Source organism: Puma concolor, chromosome B1 (assembly GCF_028749965.1).
Source record: "Puma concolor isolate L17-30 chromosome B1, mPumCon1.1.hap2, whole genome shotgun sequence".
NCBI classification, from domain to species: Eukaryota; Metazoa; Chordata; class Mammalia; order Carnivora; family Felidae; genus Puma; species Puma concolor.
In genome coordinates this window covers 204,416,567-204,434,568 of record NC_141670.1, presented here as the reverse complement: position 1 = coordinate 204,434,568, position 18,002 = coordinate 204,416,567, and the positions used below count along the sequence as shown (strand labels likewise).

Sequence of the window (18,002 nt, the reverse complement as noted above, 5' to 3'; positions counted from 1 at the left end):
GGACTCCGGGCCTCCGGAACCGCGGTCAGCACCCCGTTCCAGAACGTTTGTTACAGCCGCCGTGGGAAGCTTACGCACCGTGGAACACGCAGCCCCGCGCGCAGAGCCCCACACCCTGGCTCGGGGCCCGTGGCTGGCCGGGGCTCCACGTGGTGGCCCCGCTCTCGCTCGAACCTTCCTCCTGGGAGCAGCACGCTGACGCGGGAACGTTCTCCTTGTTCAGAGGCAGCAGCTCGATAGGACAGGCGGAAACGTGTGAGGCCCGTAGGCACGGCTGCACGCGGTCACTTCCGCCCGAGGGTCACTGGCCAAAACCAGCCACGTGAGCAAACAGGAAGTTACCGGGCAGGAGAGTGCTCTGTTCCCCAGGGTAGACTCCGGGAAGGTACATGCACACCTGTCCCCCGGGACCCCTGTCTGGGGGACACGTCCGATTTGTGTGCTGGCGTGGGAACAGTTGGGAAGCCGCTGGCCAGTGACACGGAGCCCAGTGCACGGTGCTTGCTCCCAGGGCCCTTGATCCCGAGGTCGGTGGGTGTCACAGCCCCGCTCTGCCTGTCGGCTCGACTCTTCTGAGCTTCTGGCTGGAAGTTTCTAGGCGTGGCGGAAGCCTCACCTGCTCACCTCACATCTTCGGAGGAAAGGAGGGGCTCATCCTGCGGGGTCTGGGGAGGGGAGAGGGTGGTTCCTCCAAAGCCCCGTTGGTCACAGCCCCAGGATGGGATGTGCAAATTGCAAACTAGCGTAAGCCCGTCGGGGTCCCGGTCCCTGGCCTTCTGACCACATGGTTGACCTTGAAGGCTGAGGCCTATGCCAAGGGGTGAGACTCCCCCGCGAGGCTGGGAATCTATAACCTTCCCTCCCGTTGGGCGCCCGCCACACTGCGCCTCCTGCCCGCTGCAGAGCCAGTGGGGAAGGGGCAGGGCGTAGGCACCCCCTCCGTGCCTCGGGCCAGCGAGCCCAGTTGAGGCTGTGGAGGAGGAAGCCATTAGTCTCTGGACCCCGGGCCTGTGTGGGTGAGGGTTGTCTTCACCCTCAGTGTCCCCATGAACCCGGGGCAGCCTCCCGGGGACCTGACGGCCACTGCAGATGGGGGCGCACGGTGCAGTGGGGCCGGGTCTCCGTGGGGTGATCGGTCCCAGGGCCCAGGCAGCGGGGGGCCGGGACAGACACCTGGAGAAGAATGCAACCCGGGCCTGCACTGTGATTTCTGCCCGAGGGTCCCAGAGTCCACGGAGCCCCCACCGTGATGCGGCCCCCCTCTCCCGGGAGGCTGATCCGACAGCATTGGGGCAGATGGCCCTCCTCGCACGCGGGCATTCTGGCCCCCGGCCGAGGTGGACTGAAGGTATGAGGCCTTGGGGGTCCCTGGGGGTGACTTTGAGGAGGGGACCCGGGGCTGAGAGGCTCAGAGAGGGCGTAAGACAGAGGCTGGCCCCTGCCCACCTTCCCACCGCAGCGAGCACCCCAGCCTCATGGAGCGGGGGCCCTCCGCACTCCTAGAACGTCTCCTGTCCAACCTCACGCAGGCTGTTCCTTCCCCGTGTCCAGCCACTAGCTGCCCCTCGGCCTCTGCGTGTCCACCGGCCCCTTCCTCCGGGGCGCCCTCTGGGGCACCGGTCACTCGCAGAGGGCTCTGCCAGACCCCCCGACTCACAGCCCACAGCCCCCTCCTGCTCACCAGAGCCGGCTGCACCCCGCCTGTCTCTCTATCTCAGTTTCCTCTTGGAGACAACAGGGACACGATCGCTCCTGTCTCGGGTATGGAGCAGCACGTGGGACTTGCTGGGTGCTCAGAGGGGCGCTGAGGTCGTGGTCACCATCCTCGTTTCTGTGCGGAGCTGGGCACGGGGACGCAGGGCATGGACGGCAGAATCAGGGAACAGGAAACTCCTCTCGTTTATGAGCCAAAGGGGCTATAACCCTGTGGCCCGGATGGATGATTTGTGCTCACGTGTGGGTCCCACGGGGCCCGGTAGTGACGGCCCAGACAGCCCTGGGGGTTTCCTGTGGTAGCCTGAGGGACACCAGCCCCAGTGCCCAGGTGGGGAGGAGGACGTGTCAGACCGTGGTGACGGGTGGCAGTCAGATCAGGTGAGGAAAGCCCCATCCCGGCCGCCAGCACCTGCTCCTGACTCTTTAGAGCTGGTGGGATGGGGTGTTTCCTGCCGGGTGCCTTCAGAGGGGTCCCTCGGCCCGCCCAGCGCTGCGCCAAGGGCCGCTGGTGTCACCCCAAAGCCTGTTAACGGTGGTTATTGATGACCGGTGTGCAGACACCTGTGGGTCCCCTGTGGCTACATGCTGGGCCCAGGCCTGTGCTTACTGTGCACGTATAACTCCGGGACCGAAGCCAGCAGAGGGGCTCTGAGGATGTGCAGTGTGTCAGCTGGACCCCCCGGGGCCCCGGCACCGCCGTTCACGACCAGCGTCCTTCCCGAGCCTCAGTTTCCCCTCTGGCACGTTGGGGCCCTGCAGTGGATTCAAAAGGTCCGCCCCGAGTCACGTCCACCCAGAAGCTTGGCCTGTGACCTTATCGGGAGTAAGGGTCTTTGCTGGTGTCATCAAGATAGGGTTGGAAATGAAGTCATCCGGGACCAGGGCGGGCCCCAAATCCGGTGACAGGCGCGCTTACCAGAGACAGGAGGGGACGGGCACGTGGACACGCGGGGAGAGGCCACGTAAAGAAAGAGGCAGAGGTTGTTGTGACGTGGCCAGGAGCCCCCGGAGCCGGAAGCTGCGGGGAGGGATCCTCCCCGGGAGCCTCCAGAGGGAGCGTGTGCGGCCCTGTGAACGCAGATCTGGGGCTTTCGGCCTCTGGAACTGCAGGAACGTAACGTCGCACGTGAAGCCCCCTGTTTGTGGGGCTGTGCCGGGCAGTCCCAGCACACGGGCCGTGGGGTCGCGCTGCCCGCACCGGGCACATGGGGGCAGGAGATGGGCCCGGCCCCTCCACCCCCGCCCGTGTCTTTCCAAAGTCCCTTTCCCGGACGCCCGGGAAACAGGTGCACCTTTGGGGGTTGGTGGGAGTCTATTTCGGTGTGCCGGGAAGGGGTTGGGCCTGCCCTTCCTCGGGCATGCGGATGGCAGCTGCCACGTGACCTTCTGGAGAGTCCGTGTGGAGACGTGCCGGCCCCAGAGACTCTTCTGCTGGTTCAGCCGCAGCCCGCAGCCTCGCCCGGTGCCGGTCCCCGGAGAGGAGGCCACGCTCCATGGGGATGCCGGGAGGAGACACAGGTAAAGCTGGCAACTGCCCTTTTGGCCGAGACCTTCCGGGCGGAGGGGAAAGCTTGAGCCCCACAAGCAAGCTTTGGGGGGTCTGACACGAAGGGAGGCGGTCTAACGGAGCGCCGCTGTTTGTGAACGTGGTGAGGGCCAGCACTTGTGAGCGCCGACTGTATGCCAGGCTTTGGGGACTTTCCATGACGGCATCTTGATGACAGCCCTGTGCAGTGACCCATCTCACAGACGAACAGGCCGAAACCCGGGGAAAGGGAGCTTGGACCCCCCAGGAACAGAGGGAGGGGGGGATGTACCAGGAAGAGCTTCTGAAGCCCGGGCGGTGGGGGGAGGGGGTCCAGGGCCTGCCTCCCGCAGGTGCCTCGCCTCATGGGGCCTCTGTCTGGGCACGAGTGGGCACCTCATGTCCGGGCGGCTGGGACAGATCCTTCCCCTCACCGGTTCTTCCTGCAGAGTAGGGGCCGGGACCCCCTCACCCCTATCTCCCCGTCCTCGCCTCACACTCTGGGGTAGCTCTGGGGCGGCGTGGCCCGGAAGCTGACCGGTGAGACCCGAGCCCCTCTGGCCTGGCCTTGCTGCGCCCTGGACAGGGCACTTGGCCGTTCCCGGGGGCGCCCCAGCGACCCCCCTCCCCGTAACCTGAGGTTGATTGCGGCTGCCCTGCCCGAGGTGTCGTGAGTGGACACGGCGGACATTTGATACTTGTTTCCCCGAAGCTTGTGGCTTCGCCCCCACTGGCCGTGCTTACGGCACCAGCTGGCTTGGGGTCAGGTGACGTCCCCCCGGCCTGGTGGCTGTGCCGGATTGTTCTGAAATCCCCAGTGGATCCCGGGAGCCCAGGCATGTGACCACGATGTGCGTTTCTCCAGTGGAATTTCCATGCTGACGCGGGATGGGTCTCCCTGCTCAGCCGGACACACCGTGTCCTTCCCATCGGACGGTGGGCAGGGACGCTGGTGGCGAAGGGCGAACAGGGGTCATGAAAGATGGCCCAGACCCTGTGCAGTAGGGACCACTGTTCCCGGTTCACGGATGAAGAGATGGCATCTTGTGATAAAAATTGCAGTAAAGGAAATGTGATTCTATTTATGTAAGATTATAGTAAAAGCTAAAAACTAAAAATGCTGTGGATCCCTTAGGAAAAAAAAAATCAGGCTAAATCTCTGTGCTCTCAGATGAAGCGGTGCTTTCTTAGAAACGACAGCACGGACACAGCCAAAGAAAACGCAAATAAATTGGATGTCGTCAAAATTAAACATGCTCATCCCACGAAGAACATTATGAGGAAGATGAAAACAGCTTGCAAATCTGGAGACGGCCGTCGCCAGTGTTGTATGCGATCAAGGACTTATGTGTGGAACATGCACACAACCCTTATGGCTCGGGTCTCCAGAAAGCACATTAAATGGACGAAGGGTCTGAAAAGACGCTTCTCCGCAAGAGATTTTCAAGTCTGAACAAGCACACGAAAGGTGTTCAACATCACTAGTCGTGGGTATGGGCAGCTCCCACCTGCTCAGTGGCCGTGGTCGGAAAAACAAGGATGTGGGGACTCTGGAGGCTCGCCCCCTGCGGCTGGTAGGGATGGGAAACGGCAGAGCCATCTAGCCAAAGGTCTGGCGGGTCCTCAGATGGCTAGACACGGAGTCACCGTGTGAATGGCCACTTCCCAATTCAGACGTACCCAAGGGAAATGGACTCACATGTCCACACAAAGGAGATCGTGCCCGAATGGTCACAGCAGGCCCAAAAGTGGGAGCAACCCTAGAGCCCATAGACTGGCAGGTGGATGCGTTCGTGGGATGGAACGTTAGTGGCCGCTAAGAGCCTTCAGCCCTGACTCACGCTCCAGTGCGGATGAACCGTGGAAGCCAATCTGTAGAGACAGAAAGTCAATTATCAGTTGTCAGGGGCTGGGACAGAGGAGGGATGGGGGGTGACGGAAATGGGCGGGGGAGTCTTTCTGGGACGATGAAAATGTGCTAAAATTGATCGTGGCGACCGACACCCTACTCTGTGAAAACAGATGATGCCTGAACCACACAGGTTTGAACCGAGCGGGTCCACTTACATGTGGATTTTTTTCAGCAAATATACATACAACACAGGAAATGTGTTTTCTCTTCCTTATGATGATATTTATTTTTATTTTTTTAAATTTTTTTAACGCTTATTTATTATCGAGAGAAAGAGACAGAGCGTGAGCAGGGGAGGAGCAGAGGGGGAGACACAGAATCCGAAGCAGGCTCCAGGCTCCGAGCTGTCGGCACAGAGCCCCACGCGGGCTCAAACCTGAGATCATGACCTGTGCTGAAGTCGGACGCTTAACCGACTGAGCCACCCAGGTGCCCCCCCGATGATATTTTTTTTTAATTTTTTTTTTTCAACGTTTATTTATTTTTGGGACAGAGAGAGACAGAGCATGAACGGGGGAGGGGCAGAGAGAGAGGGAGACACAGAATCGGAAACAGGCTCCAGGCTCCGAGCCATCAGCCCAGAGCCTGACGCGGGGCTCGAACTCCCGGACCGCGAGATCATGACCTGTGCTGAATTCGGACGCTTAACCGACTGAGCCACCCAGGCGCCCCCCGATGATATTTTTAATAGCATTTTCTTTCCCCTAGCTTACGCTATTGTAAAACCCCAGCATATAGTACATGTAACATACAAAATACATGTTAATCGACTGTATCCGTTGTCCGTAGGCTCTGGCCAACAGGAGGCTAGTAGTCGTTAAGTTTCTGGGGACTCAAAAGTTATGCTTGGATTTTCAACTGCATTAGGGGTGGTTGGTGCCTCCAACCCCGTGTCGTTCAAGGGTCACCTTTACACCAATGATCATAAAGTTGTGCATTTTAGGCAGGTGAGTTGTGTGGCATGTGAATTGTAGCTCAATAAAACTTTTGTTTGAAGTGGACGCGGGGCACCTTCTGGAGAGCGGCGTGGGTCCTGGGCGTGTGCTCAGGGTATTGTTTTTGAAGAGAGTACATCTGGGACACGAGGGCAAGGCATTGGTTCTGTCCCCCGAGAAGATTACGTTGTTATATTGTATCGCATCCTAGGTCATAGCATGTCACACGTCCTAGGTGTGCGTGTGTGTGTGTGTGTGTGTGTGTGTGTGTGTGTGTGTGTGAGAACGTATATGGATAACGTCTTGTTTGCGGCTCACGGGACTGCCTGCTGGGATGGTCACGGTGGCTAATGTCAGCGTAGAAGGTTAGCAGGGATTGTAATTCTTCAACTTCTGTGTGCTGTTTGGGTCACCAAAAAGAAGGTATTTTTGTTGTCGAAACCTAAGGAATTGTGGTCTTGGGGGGTGGGCAGCGGCTCCAGGATGGGCTCCCACGCAGCACCACGTGACATCAGAAGGCCACACGTCTGGGCCCCTCCGGGTGGAGCAGGGGCCCGTCACCGCGGACGGGCTGTGTGACCAGGCATTGGTGACCCTGGTGCGCCTGAGCTCAGAGGGGGGTGGGGTCTGTGGCTGTCGGTTTGTGCACTGGACGCTGTCAGTGCGCGTGAAATGCCCCGGGAGACGTCGGGGTGACGGGCGGTGTGGTGTGTGTGTCGAACTGATGTCCTGCACGTCTCAGCTTTCCCTGGGCCCCAGGCCAGCACGCTGGATGCCTGGTTTTAATTAGACCCAGGACATGCTTCCCCTGCCACGGCCCTTCCGTGGCCCAGCGAGCAGGAGGAAAGCACAGAGGGGCCCGCACGTGAGTGGGGGAAGGGCCCGAGGAGGACAAACCAGTCCTGTGACCGCCCCCCTCCCCGTTCCAGCTACAGCTGTGTGATCTTCCCAAGCTGCTGAGCATCTCTGAGCCCCAGGCTCCTTATCTGCACAGTGGGGTGGTCACAGCTCTCGGGCCCACACCGGACGGGGGGCATCGTCACATCCTCCCTGAACCCGCCCGCGTCTGCTCCTATGCCGTTACAGCCCCCAAATCACGGGAAGCTGAAGTTTGCCTCTGCCCGCTTGTAGGTCAGCGCTGGTGGTCGCCCCCCGCCCCATGACTCCAAGGGGACCCCCAACCTCACCCCCAGACGCCGCCCCACTGGGCAGATGTGTCTCAGGGGCTCCCATGAGCGTCTGGTGTTATCCTCCCCAGACCCTGGCGGTCCCACGGAGGAAGGAGGGAGGGCACGGAGGCCTGGAGGGGCACGGCTGCCCAGCAGAGGTGAGAACGGGGGCCCACAAGCCGCGGCCAGACGTCCCGCAGGCTCCCCGCCCCTCCAGGCTCACCCCTGCGTCCTGGTGGCCTGGGGTATCTGGTGTGGTCGGATTCCCCGGCCACGATTTTCAGATGCAGACTGAGACCCTTTATCACCAACACAGACCACTAAACAGGCTGGTAACGCTCACGTTTCCTGGAGAAAAGTGACATCGCCCAGCGGGCCCCTTGCTGCCCTGGACGCTCGCCGTGGACGGGGGAGGGGCCGCACGAGCCCCGAGGAGCAGGTTGGGGGAATTTTAACTTGAACTCTGGCGTGGGCCCCACAATGTGCTGTGGGTTTTGGGGGCTCGGGCACCAGTAGCTGCTTTTGGACGCAGGGATCAGGGTCTCCACGCACCATGCGAGCGTCTGGAGGGCCTGGGATGGAGACGGCCAGGCCAGGCACTGGGGAGGGGCAGGAAGGGACTGAAGACCCCGAGTAAGGGCTGCCGGCTGGCAGGGAGGAACGCAGAGGCCCTGAATCCCACCTGGGCAGAGGAGGGTCCTTCTGGGCCCGTTGGGAGCCGCAGCCGGGTCTGGAGGTTAATCGGGTGCTTGTTCCAAGGGCTGTGAGCCGCCCCGTCCCCAGGCTGCTCGGTGTCGGCAAAGATGGTGAAGCTGGGAAACGGGTTTGAGGAGCAGGGGCCCTGTGGAGGCAGACTCGACTGTCCTTCTGGAAGGCCACACACACCCGCCAGGTCCCTCGCGCGCCTCCCCCCAGCATGGCGCGGTGGGCAGGGGAGACCTGGGTCCAGTCCCGGCCCGGGCAAGTGGCTTCGCCGCTCAGAACCTCTGCCTGTCCATCTGTAAAGCTGCCACCAGAGGCCAGTTCCCAGTTGTGTGAATGAAGTGACGACTGGAGGAGAGGTGGCCGGTGCTCAGTGGGCCTCAGGAAATGGGCGGTGTCCTCCTGGGACACAGACAGGGAGGCGAGGTCAAGGGGGGACAGTGGCCTCTCAGACCCCTGTGGCCACCCCTGCCGGATCCAAAGCCAAGGGCGCTCCCAGGGGCTTGGACTTGCCGACGGTGTCCAGTGGGGCAGCTGGGCCCCCGTCCGGGCGGGGTGTCTCCGGGTCACGGCTGCAGCCCTGTCTTCTGAGTCCTGGGCTGCACAGGCTGGTGATCCTGACTGGCCAGGGTGCACCGGGGGCGCACTGGCAGCCTCCAGCCAGCGGGCCCCACACCGACGGGGTCCCGTGGCAGCTGGCCCGGCGGGAGGGCCTCGGCCCTCACAGATCTCGGTGGGAGGCCACAGCTGGGGCTGGAGGTCACGTGGCCCGCGTTCCTGTCTCAGCTGTCCCCCGTCCCTGTATCCTGCTCTGGGAGCCGATCGGGGACGCAAACCGCCGAATGCAGTGCCTGGCACTTAGCCCGGGGAACGGGAACCGAAAGATGATGTCACACACGTCATTGTCACCCGTGCTGGTGCCCCGTGCAGTGCTTTGAGTCATCGGATATGTGTCCTGTTCCCGTTAGATTTGAGGAACGTTTACTGGGGCATATGCCGGGTACTGGACCCTGGATGTACGTTCCGACCCAGACAGAGTCGCTTACTGCTCTAGAGGTGACCACCCTGGCCTGTGGCCATGTGACCGGAGGGTTAAGCACCGGCCTGGGGGCCTGGAGACCCCCGCCCTGCACCCGGCCTGCCCAGACTCTGTGTGACCTGGGCGGGGCCCCCCCCTCTCTGCCATTGGCCATTTCCCCTGGGCCTGTGTGGGGACAGGACGGGCCCAGATGCCCTGACCTTCCGGAATGCCGCCCGTGAGGTCCTCAGATGCCTCTCCGGTCAGGAGGAGCCGCTCTTCCGGCAATGAAATAATACCCTCGGGGACGTGGGTGGAGAGGCCTCCCGGACCAGCTGCTTGGAGCGTGGGGCATCCTGGGAATTGCCAGGAGCCCCGGCTGAGGCCTGCGGGAGGCCCTGCGGCCAGCCTGAGCTTCCGGGGCTGCTCACGGCCGCGTTGCCCCCCGCTTCTGCCTCGGGAAGGAGCCCCCCGCCACGGGCCAGCCCTGCCCCGTCTCCCTCCTCAGAAAGCCTGGCGGGGGGAGGGGTGGGGGTGGCTGGTAACATCATCGTCCCCCTGCGGATGGAAAACAGGCTTGGGGGGGTGGGGCACCAGCACATCCCAGGCCTGGCTTCTGGCTCTTTCCACCCGTGGGGATGGTGGATTTGTTTCCTGGGGATGCAGTAACAAAGTCCCACCGACTGGGGCTTGTCCAGCAGATGTTGGCTCACATTCTGGAGGGGAGGGGGCCCTGAGATCAAGGTGTCGCCGGGGTGGGGTCCTTCCGACGGCCGTGAGGGAAGGATCTCTCCTCGGCTTGCAGACAATTGTCCTGTCCCTGTGTCTGCACGTGGTCCCCTCTGTGTCCTGATGCCCACTGTGCATAAGGACAGTCGTGTTGGAGCAGGGCCACCCGATGATCTCACTTTAGCTTGACCACTTGTGTAAACACCTTGCCTCCAAGTCAGGTCATATTCTGAGGCGCTGGGGGCTAGGGGGTCAACGTATGAATCTGGGGGGGACACAATTCAGCTGTCACAGATGGGCTCTTTCCGTGGCCCCTGGGGCCCCCCTTTTGACCACACATACTCTGCAGGGAGGGAGGGAGACAGGGCCGGCTTTTCGTCCCTCCCCCCATCAAGTATGAGGCTCATTCCAGGCTCCGTGGGGCTGCCTGGTGTTCCCCCCCCACCCCAGGCTGTGTGTGGCTGAGAGTGACTTTGTGGGAATGTGCTCCCATCTCCGGGCAGGAAGAACCACGGGGCAGCGGGGGTCTGAGCTCGGTCTGCCGGGATCCAGACGCCGAGCTGCTGTCACTCCGATGGAGAGTGATCTCTGACTCCTGGCCTCCCTGGGTCTGGCGGGGTTGACCCTGTGCAGCTCCCCCAACCTACCCAAAGGGCCCGCAGCAGTGCCCTGGGAGCAAGGGGCCCACGTTGGGCGGGGTGGCCCAGGATTCACACCCACACCCAGGCCTCCTGGACGGGGAGCGTGACCCAGGCGGTCTGAGGTGAACTGGGTCCTCTGTTCCCCAAGCCCCGTGCTGGCCTTTAGGGGGCCCCAGAGAGAGACGGGAGCCCCCAGTGGGGTCTCCAGCAGAGGCGGCCAGAGGTTCACTGGCCGTTTTGGAGAGGAGATTTCGCTTGTTCCAGGTGGCAGTCGGTGGCCCAGGGGGACCCCACTGCTGCAGCATCGAGAGGAGCCAGTGCCCAGAGCACCCCCCGGGGCGTGGGGCTCAGCACGCGGGCTCCCCGTGAGCGCGTTGTGGGTACAGAGGAGGCCTGAGGGGTCAATCGTCTTCGCAGGTGAAGGGGCAGGAGCCTCACTCCCAGGAGACGGCGTGGCGGGGGCCGGGGCTGGTGCTGGGACAACTTTGGGAAAGGGTCTGGGGTCAGCAAGCAGTGGGGGAGAAGTCAGGGAACCAGGTGGGCGCGGGGCGTGGAGGCGTGGGGGTCCCTCGGGGACATGGGTCCTATGGGCTGTGGGCAGGGTATTGAGCAGGTCAGGGACCCGAGCAAAGGACCTGACCTTGCTGGTGCTCAAGGCCGCCTTCCCTGGTCCTGCCACCTTGCCGGAGCTTGTCCTGGGGGCTCTGTCGTCTGGGCTGTCCCCTTGCTGTGAGCCCGTGGGCTCAAGGGGACAGTCTCCCACCAGGTCCAAATGGGGACCTCCCGAGACACTTGGGACTTGGGAGCCAGGGTAGGTTGGCGGGAGGAGGGCAGACCGGGGATTGAATCTTGACTCCATCCTTCCTGGCTGTGTGGCCTTGGGCTGGTTAGCTTACCTCTCTGAGCTTGGTTTCTCACTCTGCCAAAAGGGCACAAGAGTGTCTACCCCAGGGTGGCAGGAAGGACTCCAGACAATGTCATGCCAGACTTTGGGCATTTCCTTCCCTGAATCAAAGCAGCCAGCACATCCTCGTGGGACTTGGGCCGTGGAGGGAGGGACGTTCCTGTGTCTGGAGAGGTCTGGAGTGAGCCTCAGGCCGGCTGTGTGCAGAGGGGGAGGCACGCCATGTCGGGACTTGGCAGGGGATTCTGGGGGTCTGGCTGTGGTTTTCTGTGGCCGAATAACACGCCGCCCCAAATCTTCAGCACCGAACGTACATTCTGGGACATTCACGGGTTCCGAGGGTCGGAAATCCAGAAAGGGCACGGCAGGGGCGTTTTCTGTCCTCCCCACGATGTCTGTGGTTTCTCCTGGGAAGACGTAAAGACTGGGGGTGACCCGAGAGCTGGGGATGATGGAGCCCCTGGAGGCGTCATGGCCCACGTGGCTGGTGGCCCACGTGGCTGGCGGCCAGAACAGCTTCACGTGCGTGCTGCGTGCGATCCCTCTGTATTTGGGGTGGTCGTGCTTCCTCACAGCGTGGCCTCTGGGCTCCAAGAAGGAGCGTCCTTAAAAGCAAGCTTGTGGCGTGATGATCTGGCCTGGAAGCCACGTGGAGTTGTTTCCATCACATTGTTGGCCGAGGCCGTCCCCAGATGTCCACCCGTGTTCCAGGGGAGGGGTCTCCCACCCCGACACTTAGTGGGAGATGTGGTAAAGCCACATTGGAGAAGAGCTTTGTGGGACGGGCATCTGCCTCCAGGAACTGCTCGGAGCGGTGAGCGTCCAGACCTCCAGAAGGAGGGGCGGTCACATTGCCGGATGCCCAGGCACGCGGCGTGCAGGTGGAGACGGGCAAGGCACCTGTCCCAAAATGTTGCAGTTCAGTGTGGTGTGTGTTGATTCGTCCTATTTCTCGAATGCCTAGCAGGTGCCAGGCGCTGGGCTGGGTGCGGGGCCCCCGAGGGTGAAGGGGACGTTCAGCGCAGTGGGGTGAACGGGAGAGGAGGTTCGGCTCAGCCACCCAGCAGACACTTATCGCCGTGTCCCCGGCCCTGAGCGGGGCCCAGGGGACCCCCGGTGGCTCTGCCCCCAGACGTCATGGTGTCGGGCAGAAGTTGGCCGGGAGTGTGCAACACTTTAACATGCTCAGTTCTGCCTGCGAACGCTTGTGCTGAGCCCATGTCCCCGTCCTAGAACCCGGTCAAGCAGAGCTGATCGCTGCCGGCCGACTGCAGTCTGGTCCTGGGGCAGGTCAAGGGCTCGTGTGGGCGCACTCAGCCCCACAGAGAAACCAGAGGCCACATCTGTGGGGAACCGGCCGAGGGCCAGGTCACTCCCGGGGGGTGGAGGGAACAGCTTCCCACGAGGTGGCATCCCCAGGGGGACAGGGGTCCCTGCGGTCCGATGGTGTGGGTATCGAAACGGGCCTGAGGGTGGCTGCTACGGGAGTTCAGGCGTCTGGTGCCACGAGCTTCTGGGTGGGGTGTTTCTGTCCCCCAACTCTGTGCCCTGGAGTGCAGACCCCTGGGGGCGGGAACTGCCCCGAGCTCGGCAGGGAGCAGGTACCCGCAGCGTCTTCGCTGGCGCTGGTGGAGGACTGGATGAATGGCTTCCTGGAAGGGTCAGACAGGATCGCCCCTCTGGCCCGTCTGGGGAGCCTGCTTGCTGGGCCCAGGCTGCCGACGGCCTCGGAGAGAACGGCCAGCTCCGTGATTATAATTAGCAGTCGGCCCGTAAGTAGGTTAGCGAAGGGAGTGCTCCCGTGTGATTTGAAGTGATTTTCCGACACGCAGCACTGGGGAGGGCGGCGGGAGAGAGCGCGACCTACTCCTGACCTGAGGCACAGCCTGTAAAAGAGCGTTCTGAGGGCAGGGCAGACAGACCCTCCGGGACATGGGGGTGGGGGCGTCATTAACTCTGTACTTAGAAAACCAGCGCCAAGAAACACGCGTGCCGGAGGGGTGCGCAAGCCACAGGGATGCTTATGGCCACGCGGGGCGTGTGAGAGCCACCTCCCCCACACCGGGCCCAAGGGACACACACTTCCCAGACTTGGCCCCTGGCCCTGGGGGCCTTCCACGCGGGGGGAGGCGGGCACACAGGCCGACGGGCGGGGGCCACCCAGCGCGGTCGGGACCGTGATGGAAATGAGCACGGTGACGTGCCCTTGCTGAAGACCCAGAAGGCACCTGCCTACCTCGTGTCACCTCCTCCCAGAAGTTCTCCTTGATTGCACAGAGGTCCATGCCCCCTGTGTGCCTGGGACCCACCCTGGGTATATCGGAGTCTCAGGAGTGGGTGTGCATGCATGGTTTATGAGGCTATTTGATATTAGAACACAGTCACGCAGTTTGGAACCCCGGCCGGTGGTTTGCAGGATGCAAACAGCAGAGGGGAGAGCACAGCGAAGCCATCACGGCTGGCGGGGCCACGGGGTCCAGTCAGAACTGGAGCGCACAGGGTCCCACGTCCTGTACCGAGGTGCGTGTCCATCCGGAGCAAACCCTGCACCAGATGACCAGGGACTGTGGGTCTTTGGCCCTGCCAGGCACAGCCAGCCCGGGCTCCAGCACGAACTGGACCCTCGGGGAAGGAACAGAACACCAGCACCAACATGAGAAAACGGAAGAAACGGCTAGAAATGTCCCGAGGATCACGAACGGCAGGTGCTTTGCGGTCTGGGAAGTGGGAGATGCATCGGGGTCCCCCATCTGGGAATGCCTATCCCCATCGCGGAGGTGGAAACAGGCTTTGGAGGGCATGTGACCTGCCCAAGGTGTCAGGGCCGGGGGGGGCATAGCTCGTGTCAGTACGGCTCTCCGGCTCCGCCCCCCCACCCCCTCCGTCGTCTACCCCACCACGTCACGAGGTGACTGGAGCGTGGAGGCAAATCTGGGGACATCTACAAACGAGGCTGGCGTGTGAGCCGAGGCATGGCCCTCTGGGAGCTTCCGGTCTCCCTCCTGGCAGCCTCCTCCCCGTCCCCACCCCCAGCTGCGGGGAGGCCCCCGAGATCTGGGGACCTGGGGACCACCAGGACAGCCTTGCACCAGGGGCTTCCTCGACTTTAATGGAGCCTAAAACAATTCCTCAGGAGACCGAGCTCCAATTTATAGATGTGAAAACTGAGGCTTCTTGGGATTCGGTCAGCTCTCCAAGGTCACGCGGCCGCCCCCGGATGTCACAGCCCGCCCTGCTGGCTCCCGTCCCAGCTCCAGCAGCACACGGCTTCTCCTGGAGAGAGAGCACGGTCGCAGCCTGGAGGGGCTGCCGGGCATCGCGGGGGCTGCGGGGCTGGCCCCCGGTCAGGGCGCGCTGGCCGCGTCCCTCCCCTGTGACCGCGGGCGTTACGCAGTGGTGGTGCCTGTAGTAATTCCTGTTCCCTGCGAGGCCCCCCGGTGCCGGGATTTCACTAGCACAGGGGGATTAAGTGGCCACAGCCCTTTGTGGGATCGATTCATGCCACTCGTGTTTATGTTTTACGTGATGATCACGGCTGGGGGTCTGTAGTGCGAAGAGCCCGCTGTGCGTGTGGTTAGGGCTCCGGCGTGGCCGTTCTCTCTCTCTCTCTCTCTCTCTCTCTCTCTCTCTCTCTCTCTCTCCTTTTCGTTTAAAAATTTTCCCCGACGTCGTCTCCTAGAGTGGCCGTCCGTCCACAGCAACACCGAACAGACAGCGGGGTTCCCGTGGACGCCACACTCGGAACTTTCCGCTGGGGTTTGCATCTTGCGGTGGTGGGGTGTGCTTGCCGTAGAATGAGCTGAAGTTTCCGCTGGGGTGACTCCGGGCAGGACGAGTGTGCCGTGACAGGTGTCCCCACGGGGGTCTCGTGGCCGTAAACGCCCTCTGTGTGCCCGTTCACCCCTCCCGCCCCCACGCCCTGGCGACCGCTGATCTTTGTTTCCTGTTTCCATGGTTTTGCCTTTTCCAGAATGCCCTGTGCGTGGGATCCTACAGCCCCGTAGCGGGCTCGTTCTCTTGGTAACGTGCATGTAGGATTCTCCCTGTCTTTTTGAGGCTTGGTAGCTAGTTTCTCGAGAATTCTCTTTTTTTTAATGTACTACCCACACCCCGGACACCAGGCCTGGCCAGAACAGCCCATCCCTGTCCCGGGGCCGAGTGGAGAAAACCCTGGGTGTCGTCACGCGCCGGGCCTGGGCCATCTCTCTGGGCCTCAGCTCCTTCAGCAGCATCAGGGACAACAGAGAGCACATACCCCAGCGTGGTCTGCGTATGGGGGTTTCTTGCAAGTGGGCATGTGCAGGAGGCGCAAGGGTTGAGTCCGTCTCGGGGGGTCAGAGGGCCCACGCCGCAGATCTGCAGGATTCACGGGTGGGATCCGGGCAGGTGCCCGGCCGGAGGGAACACCTGTGCACGAGGCCCACGGCTGTCTCCGTGGCGCAGTGTCTTCTTCCCGCCACCAGAGGGCAGCACCACCGCTCTCACCGCCCCGGAGGTCCCAGGAGGCTTTAGAGGGTCCCCTCCTCCGTGGGCAGGGTTGGGTCCCCTCAGCAAAGCGTGTCTTAAAGCAGCTCTGCCCGCAGGTCAGATATATCTCCAGGAGCCAGGCAACTGAGGGTGTTCAGGCCGTGTGTTCTGGAAAGTGACAATAGCTCTTGTGCACCCAGCCCACATCCTAGCAACGCTCTGGGGCAGGTGATTGAACGAGGCAGCCGGGCGGAGGGACGGCTGCGTGGAAGGCTGGACGTTCCAGGTCACAGCACATAGGAGGTGAGGCTGGGGCTGCGCCCAGGCCATCTGCCCCCACGGCCTGCACTCCCCCCCCCCCCCCCCGGGACTCTGACAGTGACCTTCCCTCCCTGGCCTTGAGCCAGATCCCAGCAGTATAAAAACTTGCTTGTCTGCTCACGGACAGACGATCGGCTGTTGTCCTTTGTATGCCTGACAGATGAGAAGATAACAGTGTCCAGTGTCGAGGATCTCAGTCCTCCCTCCACCGCCCCCCCCCGCCCCCACCGCCCCTGCACAGTCTCCATGGAGCCTCGGAGGAGGACAGGGTGACTCCATAGCCCGCCGGGCCATTCACCGGCTTCAAACCCGGATTCCAGCGGCTCATCCCGCAAGGGGAGTCTTAAATTGAAGCCCAGTCTTGAATTTCGAGTCTTAAATTCAAATCCTGCCCTCTGCCTTCTTCCGCTAATTTTATCAAGTCGGTTTCTGCACTCGTTCTTCAGGAAGGAGAATCACAGGGAGAGCCCAGTGTTGGCACTTCAGCTAGAGCGGGGAGGGTCGCTGCGGCTACAGGAGGGCAGCAGAACTCGAGGGGCCCCGCCGGGCTCCGCACCCGCAGTCTGCTGTTTGGATCCCTCTGGAGGCACAAGGCAGGCGCGGACTCCCGGCCCAGGGTGCCCAGGGAGACGCCAAATTACTTTTCATGCCGCTCACCTCCTTTCCTGCACCTGCTTCTCGTCCCCAGATAGCCGGAACCCTGCTGCCCTCGGGGTGTTCACAGCCTTCTCCTCCTCAGACAGCCTGCTGTCCCCAGCATGGCCCGCTCCCCCTCTGTGCCACCCACGCAATGTCCCCACCTCGGGCGGGGACCGCAGCAGAGAGGAACCCCGCCCTGGTGGATGGGGGGCCGCCGGGATGCGGGGTCCTGGGGGGCAAGGGGTGGGGGGGGGAATCGGATGGAGAAATGTCCTTCTCTGTCTGGCGTGACCTCCTTGATGTTTACGAGGAGACCCCGAGGTGTGGTGCTCGCTCAAAGCTGGCGTTAGACAACCGTGTTCATGGGTGTGCGTGGGTACAAGTAGCTTAATGCTCCAACGAAGTGTGGCAGGTCCTTCCTCGGCCACCCCGCACCCCTCAGCCCACCTGGGCTTTCTCCTGCAGGCTTCCTGCCCCAGGTACACCACCTGCACCCTGTCCAGACCAAGAAAGGAGGGTGGCATTAGAGGATGTGAAAATAGGGGCGCCTGGGTGGCTCAGTCGGTGAAGCGTCCGACTTCGGCTCAGGTCACGATCTCGCAGTTTGTGAGTTCGAGCCCCGCGTCGGGCTCTGTGCTGACAGCTCGGAGCCTGGAGCCTGTTTCGGATTCTGTGTCTCCCTCTCTCTCTGACCCTCCCCTGTTCATGCTCTGTCTCTCTCTGTCTCAAAAATAAATAAACATAAAAATAAATAAAATAAATAAAAAGAAGATGTGAAAGTAAGCAAAGACCCCCAAATGAGAAAGTCAAAGCTGTCTCCCCAGCACTGGCTGGAGCAGGGGGTCGTCCCCCCTCACTTGCGTTTGCCAGAGCCCCAGAGGCGGGCAGAGCAGTGGGGGGGCTTCCCAGAGGAGGAAAGAGGCTGGGGTGGGTCTGATGGGAGGCCGGAGAGGCTGGGAGTCCAGGAGGCCGGGAAGTCCGCTGAAAGGGGTGACCACACGGCTGGTCAGGGAAGCAGGTTTGGCTTTCTCGGGTTGGTCCTGAGTCGGAAGGATCCAGCTGGCTCAGGTCCCTGCGTGGGCCATGCTCCCTGCCCGGCAGGCCTCCGTGCCAGCCTCCAGCTCTGCCATCGGCCGGCTCCTCCCTGTGTTTCAAGCGACTCTGCTGGTCCCCAGCCCCTGGGCCTCCCCCGGCATCAGCTGTGCCCCTTGGGCTGTCTTCACCGCCAGGCTGGGGCTCCTTAAGGGGCTGGCCTGCTGTGGGCCCCTGTGTCCTGTCCGCTGGCCTCCACAGGGGCTTTTGGAGGATGTGGGAGAGGAGCATA

The 18,002-nt window shown here is 62.3% G+C and overlaps 1 protein-coding gene across 10 annotated transcripts in view; it reads left to right on the top strand.

Annotated features, from left to right (window-relative positions):
• Positions 1-18,002, top strand: part of ABLIM2 (actin binding LIM protein family member 2) — a 143,012-nt gene that overhangs the window by 21,203 nt on the left and 103,807 nt on the right. For 4 of the 10 annotated variants that reach the window (XR_015250631.1, XR_015250630.1, XM_086705537.1 and 1 more), the window contains exon 1: positions 3,115-3,234. The exons of 1 other annotated variant lie outside the window; for it this stretch is intronic. Coding sequence is in view for 2 of the 9 variants with exons in the window: in XM_086705537.1 (XP_086561663.1) it covers positions 3,210-3,234 (25 nt within the window). In the remaining 7 variants the exon portion in view is untranslated. Of the gene's footprint in view, positions 1-3,114; positions 3,235-18,002 lie in introns of those variants that run through there. 5 more of the 10 variants (XR_015250629.1, XR_015250628.1, XR_015250627.1 and 2 more) reach the window with 2 other exon arrangements.